At 35.6% G+C, this 9,940-nt stretch overlaps 1 protein-coding gene across 1 annotated transcript; it reads left to right on the top strand.

Annotated features, from left to right (window-relative positions):
- The first annotated feature begins 1,071 nt into the window (after positions 1–1,071).
- LOC141659160 (cysteine-tryptophan domain-containing zinc finger protein 3-like) lies at positions 1,072–9,520 on the top strand. The gene is made up of 11 exons (XM_074465911.1): positions 1,072–1,502; positions 2,421–2,493; positions 2,582–2,715; positions 2,819–3,208; positions 3,301–4,505; positions 4,774–5,195; positions 5,287–7,115; positions 7,284–7,447; positions 7,879–8,039; positions 8,301–8,455; positions 8,796–9,520. The coding sequence occupies exons 1-11, from the start codon at positions 1,389–1,391 to the stop codon at positions 8,991–8,993; spliced, it is 4,845 nt and encodes a 1,614-aa protein (XP_074322012.1). The 5' UTR covers positions 1,072–1,388; the 3' UTR covers positions 8,994–9,520.
- Positions 9,521–9,940: the final 420 nt, after the last annotated feature.

The raw sequence follows: 9,940 nt of genomic DNA, 5'->3' as shown, positions 1-9,940 counted from the left end.
ATTTGTTGGTGATAAGAATGGAAAGTTTCTTATCTCGAAGAGGTAATGTCCCTCCCGCAAATATAAATTCAATTTATTCATATCCTGAAACTGCACTTGATTAAACCGATAGTTCATTAACGTTGTGAAATATACAAATAGTTCACATTCTTTGCCTTTAATATTTTAAAATTTTACCTTTTCAATAGTATTTTTTTCTAATGTTAATAATATATAATTGAAGATGATAAAGATATAAAAAGAAAGATGCATAGAGCCGAGTTTTATTTGTTCACGAAAGTGTAAATCGAGCAGTTCATGTATACTTGCAAACAATGTTGAGAATAAAATGTTCAGATTTAGTAAGCGTTATAGCGTTATAGGATTACTTCTAAAACTTTAGATAAAGATATGACGCATATCTTAATAAGTCGGTTATATTTTATCGTAAACATCACAATAACTATATTACATGTATCGTGATTAAAATATAACGATTATTTTAATTATTTTGGCATACATAATTTATCAGCGACATGAATGAATATCTTTTGTCTCAAACAAACTTTGTGTTTCCCGCAACAATAAATTCAAATTATTTTTGATGAATTCATCTCATAAAAACATATTTGATTAAAGTGAGAATGCGTTAACATCGTCAAATATACAAACATTTTACATACTCTGTCTTTAACAATTTTCCTTTTGAACAATGTTTTTTTAAAAGTATTATATTTCCTAATAATTATTAATTTAACTCTTTAATTTGAAAAAATGTAACTGCGTCAAATTTAATTTCGAAGATAACAATAAAATGACAAAAATAACAAATGTAGTCAATTGGCTCAAGATACTTAGTAGTATGGTTGACACTATTGGATCATATCACTGAGCCCGTATATATAATAAATCAAATAAAAGAAAATCAAAAAGTATGTTATCACAATATGCACAAAATATAATCTAGAATAGGAAAAATCTTGAATAAATTCAAAAAGATATCCCGAAATAGAAAATGAAAAAGGGGGAACAAATGTAATAAAATTGACATATCATCATATATTCCGAAAAAAGAAAGCAAAGCATATTGTATTTTCAGAGTACATTCGATTGCGTCACGATTTCTCAGTTTCTTACACAACACCACCCAACAGAGCTTAAAATCAAAACCCCTTTTCATTAATCCACAGACACAACACAAACACAAACATATAATTTATCTATGTGTTTTTAGACAGAACACAATACATACATGCATTTGATCAAGTGTTTGGGTTTGTAATTGAGTAAAATTAATGTGTGTTGTATAATCACTGTGTGTTTTGTGTGTGTGATATGCTGGACTTTAGGATTTTATTAGGGTTAGGGTTTTAAGTGTTGGGCCGTGTTGTTTAGTGGGCTTTCTTGTAATGGCTGAGTCTGAGCTTCACCAAGGTCAGGCTTGCTATGACAACAAGGATCATGATGATGTTGATGTTGATGATAAAACTACCTTTTACCCTGATAAGGACCTTTCTTACATTGTAAGAATTTTTCGTTTTTTTTTCGGGTTTTAATTATGATGTTTTTTGGTACTGGTTAAGTGTTTGATTAAGACCTTGATTACATTTGAGAATTTGGTTTTGTTTTGTTTTCGGGTTCTAATTATGAATTTATTGTAAAGTATGACCTTTTTTGTTACACTAGTTAAGTGTTTGATAAAGACCTTGATTGCATTTAAGAATTTTGTCGGTTTTAATTGTGAATTTATGGTAATGTATGATCTTTTTTGTTACTGGTTAAGTGTTTGATGTTTTTTTTAAGATGTGGAATGTGGAATTTTTGTCGATGGTCTGGCGTATAGGTGTTTCTTAGGTGAATATGTGTTATGGTGTAAAGGGAATTTTGAATGAAGTGTATTTCCGATTGTTGTGTACCTAGGGAAATGATGTTTTTGGTGCATAATTAATGATGATCATTGTCAAAAAAATGAGTTTGGGATTTGTTTTTTTTGTTTCGGTGGGCAAGATATTTAATTGATACCGAAAAGAAGGTTTTGTAATTTGACTTAAAACTAGTTTGGGTTGTAAACTTCAGTTGAGTTGTGAATTGCGCGTTATCTATTTATTTGTTTGATCATTTAAACATATATCTTTTTTGATTATATGATAATACTCGATGTAATCACTTTTGGAATATAGGGTTTATTTCTTTTTATGCAATAGTAGGCTATCGGTAACCTTCAAGGCTTTGTAAAATATAGGGGTTATCGATTACTTTCTTAATGAAGGAAGTTATGTATCAAATATCTATGCTGATTTTGTGAACTCAAGTTACTATGCTATTCAACAAGTCATTGTCGTCTCATTTTTATTTTCTTTAAAACATTTGATCATAGATTGTTCCTGTTTGAGATATCTTTGGACAGAAACAGTTGTTCATTTTTGTCATTTTTGTACCAGGATGAAAAGCTCCAAAACTTGCTCGGACATTTCCAGAAATATTTTGAAGGCGGGGTTATTGTAGAGAAACAAGGTAAATCACCAATATTTAGGTCTGAATCTGCAATGAAGTATAACTATTATTTTATCGCTTATGTTAGTTTAAAATGATATGGTGGCAGGGGCTGCATTTGGTGGTTATGGTTCCTTTTTGCCCATGCATCAGCGCAGTCCTCTAGTTAAATCTGAACCAAAGACTCCTCAGATCTCTCAGAGTTACAACAGACCAAGGTTCCCCAACAATTTACATTTGGAGGTATGCAAACACTAAGTTTTCACTCAGTATGAAGGATAATTTTTTTCCTGGCATTTAGTTAGATTTGAGAACTTTAAGGATTGTGGATTTTGTTACCAAACAGGACGCTCCAAAGAATTCTCTGGTGCCCTCGAAAGTTCCTTCTTTTAAGGATGGAAATACCGCCTCTGCACTGCATGTGCATGACCAGAAGTCCGCATCTTTGGATGGTTCAACCAAATTAGATCCAAATTTGCTGCATGCACAAGCTGCTACAGTTCCAGCAAGGTCAGACTCTTCTTCAAAAAAGCCTGGCGATCAGACTGACAAGAAAAGAATAAGGTTAAGAATCAAAGTGCGTTCTGATTGCTCAGCACAGAAAAATGCTGCAATATATAGTGGTCTTGGCCTTGCTTCGCCTTCTTCTCCAGTTGGAAATATTCCTAAGGACAGTGGCAGGGACCCTTCAGTGTCATACACGACTCCGGTTAAGTCTCCTTCTGACATTCTTCAGGTGAGGTTCTTGTACTGCTATCACACAAGTATGTACTTTATAGTTATATCATTTAATCTGACTTTCGTCGGCTTGTATGAATCATGGAACAGTATATGACTTCTTTTCCGGACACTGGGGCCATGCTGCTATCACCTCTAGGTCCCAGACTACTGAACCTGACAGCCAAGAAAAAACATGCTAAAAATAAGTTGTATATTCCCATTAAGGTCCGTCAAAATGATTCTGTAGTATTGGTGGACGATCCAGCTTCCAAATTAGTAAAAGACAGGAAAAGAAAATTAGTTGGTGGGGTTGGAACTGTTGAAGAAGCCAATCATGGGGTTGGTGTTAATTATGTGAGTAATCCAATCTCCCCTGCACGGAAACAGACAAAATTTGAGACCACAAAGAGGAAGCAGTATATCTCTAGTGACTTGAAACTTAAATCTCTATCTTCTCCAGCATGCAATAGTGGTGAATCTTCAAATAGTGTTTTCAGGATAAATCAAGCTAAAAGGGAGGCTGCGAAGGATGTTCCTCCGAAAAAAAGAATTATGAAAAAGGATTGGGTAGAAGACAGAATTCGTGAAGAATCTGTGAAGTTAATGCATGGGTGTGATGGCCCTAAGTATGATCAACAAGAATCAAAAAGTGGCTTGATGAGAATTCCGGGACAGGGAACAAAGAGTTCGGAAAAGAATCTGTCAGATGATTTTAGAGGAGGCAGGGGCAAAGGTGATAGAGTTTCTACCTTGTCAAAGGACCAGCTTGATGTATCCATGAGAAAAAAAGATGGTAAAAGCAATGTGAATAATCATCCAAAACACAAAGTTGGGCTCAGCTGTGCACGAAAAGAGGAGGGTAAATTAGGAAAAATTGAAGATTTAAGGAAGCTCCGGCTTTATGATAAATCAAAGTCGAAGGGAAGGCAGAGTGATCATCCGATAACTTCACATTTAACAGATGCGAGATTTAGGTCTGGTAATATATTAAAAAGCAAGGAGATGCCCCAGAAGAATGTCGCCAAGCTTCCTGCTGGAAGTAAAGATATGTATGAGTTGAGATTACAGCGCAGTGCTAATAAAACATATCCACTGGAGAGGTCTTCACATGGTTGTATGACAAAGGATCGAAAAATTGAGAAGGGCAAAGAAAAAGATGTGACAGATAATATTTCTCAACCTGACGTACAAACTTCTGAGTCAGTTGATGAATGGGTTCAGTGTGACAGTTGTGACACGTGGCGTCTTTTGCCATATGGTGTTAAATCCGAGCAGCTGCCTGAAAATTGGTTGTGTAGAATGCTAGATTGGCTGTAAGTTATTTTTGGCCCATATTTATGTTTCAATTTCCTTTTGACTCATTAAATGTTAGATGAGTATCAGTACTAGCTTATATAAAATATTTTGACTGGTTTCAAGAAATATTCTGATGTGATGACACATCTTGCCTTCTTCCTCTATCTTATTCTTCTTATGTGTGATGTTCGATAATGCATGAACAAATCCTCTGTACTTTGTGCACAAAATACAGGTGAAGGCATCATCCTAGTATATTAATTGCTTCTTTCTTATTAATACTAGGCCTGGGATGAATAGATGTGATATCAGCGAAGATGAAACCACAAATGCTGTCCGTGCGTTGCATCAACCTGCACATCCACTTTCTGAGAATAACAAATTTCAAAGTCATGTTGATCAAGTCGCAACAGGAGTATCTTCAGCAGATGTTCCAAGATCGAATCAAGACGTTGGTGTACACGCGATGCTTAACCAAGGAAAGAGGAAACTTACAGCTCAAGAACTTTCTGCAGCAGTTAGCAGCTCTGGTGTAATTCAGACTTCAAGCCTCACAAAGAACTCACGAGAAAGCATGAAAAACAGATTCTTGAATGACATGAACAAACCTCTCTCAAAGGCGAACTTGATTAGTGAGTCTACTAAGTGTCCTGACAAATTTTCTGATTCTTCTTTAGGAATGTCTGCAAGTAAGCAGATACATGGAGGTACTTTTTTTTTTATTTTCAAGATATTCTGTCATGCCAATGTAATATGGTGTATATTGTAACTCATAAGTCTAATATGAAACATAAATAGGTGCTATAACGTTCAAAAGGTTAAGGTGGACGAGGGTACCTAATAAGGGTGGATACAGGACTTCAAAGAGAGTTATAACTAAAGGTGCTGTTTTTAACGATGATCTTAGGAATCCTGTAAGTTGCGGGCATCCTGTCAGTATGGCCCACGGTTCTAGTGCTGGTTTGCCACCAAGTACAACATGGAATAATACACAAAGACACAATGAACATCTTTATTCAAAAGATGGAAATTGTGAGCTGAAGGATAGGGTACCAATTTCTGTAAGAACACTAAGAAAAACTAGTCCGGGCATTTCAAGTAGTGGGTCTATGGGGATGAGAAAAAACAATGAAAGTCATGGGATGAAGAGAAAGTTGAAAGATCGGCAGGATATTCAGAACAATTTAGAGACGTTTTGCAGGGAGGAAAACAATCTTCCAGTTGATGAGTTCACGAAGGAACTAAAACCTAAGGTGTCTATTACTGAGGTCCAGGAGTCCAGTGCTTTTCGAGGGGATTCCAAATTAGATAAAAAAGGTAAAGTAACCAGAATTGTCTTGTCAGGTCGTAGAGATAGTTTAGCCACCACTAGAAATGATCAGCAACAACAGAAATTTAGTAAAGTCTACAAATCTAAGCTTACCTTAGATGATATAGTTAAGTTAAAAGAGGATTTAGGATGTGAGCAACTTTCAGCTGCAGCCACTTCAAGCTCGTCGAAGGTTTCAGGTTCCAATAAAAGATCTAGTTACCGAAATTTAAGAGGGTCACCAGTAGAATCAGTTTCTTCATCTCCTCTGAGGTCTTCCAATCTCACCAAGAGTTCATTAGCAAGAAGAGGCTGTTTAGGAAATTATTATGCCAATGCTAGTAAATATTCTGCTGGGGGGGCCTTACAATCCTTGGAACACAGAAGTATGCTTGACACAGACCAAATTGGTGTAGGAAGTAGAGGAGAGGTGTCAGGTGTATTTCAGGCTGAGTCTATGTCATTTCCTAAGCTAGAAGGTCAGGACCATGATGTAAGTGGTGAAGCAGATTCAAAAGTTAAACCTCTATATGACTTGAAAAGCAAGCATGTACTTACCAATAATAAGGATACCTCTACACAACACCAGCAAGGTCTAACTGATGTGCATTCCTTAGATGATTGTCAAAGTGCGGAGAAAAAGAACACTACACTTGCTGTCACTAATGATACAGTTCTGCGAATACCTGGCAACATCTCCTCTTTGTTATCAGAAGACATAGCTAAAAGTTCGTACCATGGTGAAAAGGTAAATGTGAAGCCCTCAGATTTATCGAGTGACCGAGTGTTCAAGCCGAATAATGATAAGAATACTGCCATTAGGCGTTCTGAATATGGCCAAGGAGACATTAAAGTGAAGATGTTAGGGCACAACTGTTCAAATGAAAAGTCTGTAGACCTGTGCAGTTTAGACAAGAAGAGCATGCATGAAGATAAGTCCCGGGGTGAATTTGCAAAGCCAAGCAATTCAACTCGAGCAGTGATGAGGCATGAGAAGACACCTGCTCACCCACATCATGCTGTCAAGCAGGAGACACCCACTCATGTTCGTCAGCTGGTGCCTCTATCCCTGAAAGGCAGTGGTCTCGACACCAGCTCCTCTATTGGTTGTCACGATGCATCAAAGGTGTTACAACAGTCCAAAAATTCTGTACACCGAAATGGAGCTCATCAAGTTGAGGGAAATCATGCTGTAAATCAGAGCGTGTATCGGGATGTTGGTATTGTGAAGCCTGTGAAAGGGTACAACGGCGATCAAGCTGCTACTGATGTCTTGAGAGAAGCTGAAGATCTTAAAAGCCATGCTGATCATCTTAAGGTATTTTTTAATTCTTTTAGCAACCTTTTTCCACTGTCTTGATGTTGACATTGTTTACTAATCACTACTATGTATTTTACTGCATCTTATTGCTTTCAGAAGTACATACATTAAGTTTATTATCATGCACCAGCACATGAAACTTGGTTTTATTCTCATCTTTTGTAGAAATCCGGGTTCAGCTTCGATAGTATCATGGCGAATTTCCAAGCTGCCTTGAAATCTCTTTTGGGTGCTTCACTTTTAGAAAGTGCAACTTCTAGAAGTGGAAGGAGTGATTGTGGGGAAATGACTCAAGTGCAGTTATATAGTAGCAGTGCCAAACTTTTTGAGTAAGTAGGCTACTAGAAATATACACTGCTAGCTATCTTATGTTTACCTCTACATGTTTTTATCTCCATTGCAGTATCATAGGGAAGTTGATATTATCTTCTTAAACTACATTTCATCAAAAAGGACTCCCATTGGTTATTTTTTTTACATTTATATGAATTGTTTGCACTACGATGTTGTAATGTCAACTTAAAGTGTTGCTTAATTTAATGCTATTGTCTGTGAAAAGTGTAAACTAACTTATTCTTGATGGAGCATTGTATATATCTTTGAAAATTATAATTTTAAAGGGCATGTATGATTATTCCTAAGTCACTATGTTATACCATTGTCTTAATGTCTTTGTGTATTCCACTTGAAGTGATCTCCCCTACATGTCATATCATTGTATACTCCATTTCCATGTCTCCTGAACCTGAAGTACTTGCAGGACCTGTGCCCTAGATTTTGGGAAGCATGATGAAATGTATGCTGCTGCTTTGGCCTATAAATGCACAGAGGTAGCATACCTGAGGTCAGTTTATTGCAAAAGCTACATGGCTGACAAAGATCGATCCGACTGGCAAGCGAATCTCCAAATGCTTCCTCAAGGTATAATGAAGATTCAAACTTGGTATGCCTGACATACATATACCTATTGCACAAAAATACTAGCTTTTGCGGTGTATCTCATGACTTTCTCAGTTATAATTGATGAAAGTTCAACCGAGTGAACTCTTTTTAGTAGGATTTCTTAAACAAAAACTGTACAAAGGTTTTCAGTGTAATGGGAAATTTTGTGTAGTCAATGTCACCTATTGCTTTTCCTGTTTTCCTGACTATCGTTTTTTTTTTCTTTTAACATGTGCTAAGGTGAATCTTCTTCATCGTCGGCATCAGACGTGGATAGTTTGTACAATCAAGTTACAATGGATAGGACTGCTTTATTAAGGGGCATGTATTCTAATGCGGCAAACCATGTCACTATTGTCCAAAACCGTCCCTCTATTATTCGGCTGCTCCAGTTTGTAAGTCAATTGTCTCGGTATTATATATCTAGATTGCATGGTTTTTAAGCATTTAGTACATTAGTATGTAAGTGCTGCCTTTAGCTATCTTCAGTGGTGGAAGATAACCTTCAGAGAACTGCATATATACAAACTTGTCTTAACATTCTCTCCCAGAAGAGTAGTATGAAAGCACACCAGCCCTTGTTATTTGGTAAAATATGACTTGCTACTGTACAATTTTACCACGAGGAGTATAGTCACTATAGATATAGACTTTCCACAAAATACACATTATACCATGTTCTTGTACATGGGAATGAAGCAAGTAGATAATATTCAATCATTAATTGTTTTACAGACACACAATATGAGTTTGGCGATGGAGGCTTCCCAAAAGTCCCGTGTAGCATTTGAAGCTGCCAATGAAATTCTTAAGAAAGGCAACGGGGGTGTCACTGCTGTAAAAAGAGCCTTGGACTATAGCTTCCAAGATATCGAGGAATTCACCCGTTTGGTTCGGCTTGCAAATGAAGTAATATGTAGTAGTCATATTTAGGTAGTGACCACCTATAGCTGTTTTTGGGGAAATACAAGTAGGTATACAAAAATATATTTTAAGATCATATCAATTCTTTTAAAAATCAATATCAAACATATTTTAAAATCAACCGTTTTGATCTGCAACATTTTTTTGGGTTGTAAAACAGTTTTTTGTTGTATTTGACGTCAAGTTTTTGGAATTTGGTTTTATACATTTCTTTTAGGAAAAACATGCTTACGTTTCATGGTTGTGCGTTGTTTTCTCTAAAAGTTTGCAGGTACTGTGGTTTGAAAATTTATAGAAGTTATTTTTTTAATCAGTATAAAAAAATTTAAAACATCAATAACAAAGCTTATAACTGTATCTCTTTGGTACTATCTTTTTTCATTTGAGAGGTTAGATGGTAGTAACTTTTTTTATTTTAATCCGGTTAAAGTAACGTTTACCGGTGAGGAGTGAGAACATTTTAGAAACACAGTTGATGTAAAATTATGTAAAAATAATATATTTTTTTGATTAATAGTCTTGCTTTATATTTTTAAGCTTTAATTTTATATTTTTTGATTAATAGTCTTGCTTTATATTTTGAAGCTTTGATCTTATGTTTCCTTCTCTCCTTGTATACAAGATCCAAGTAAATTCTTATATTAGAGGTTATTATAATCATGATTCAATAATTGTTAACTGCAGTTAGCAATTATAAATTGGAGCTACTTGTGGTTACAAGGTGGGGAACCTCAACCGTTTATGGGATATAATGTTGATATATTATCTTCTAGTAGACAAAACCGGATAGAGAATAGTAGGAACATCAACTTCAATTGGTGTGATTGTATGACTAATTGTGCAAACTCAATATTTTATGTTAAGGGAGGTTTAACCTTTCTTATTCGTTTAGTCATGTGTTTTTGAGTTTTATATTGAAGAAAATAGAAGATGAGAGATGAAAGAAATTCTTTCAA

Source organism: Apium graveolens, chromosome 5 (genome assembly GCF_009905375.1).
Source record: "Apium graveolens cultivar Ventura chromosome 5, ASM990537v1, whole genome shotgun sequence".
Classification (NCBI taxonomy): domain Eukaryota; kingdom Viridiplantae; phylum Streptophyta; class Magnoliopsida; order Apiales; family Apiaceae; genus Apium; species Apium graveolens.
This window is presented reverse-complemented; position numbering and strand designations above follow the sequence as displayed.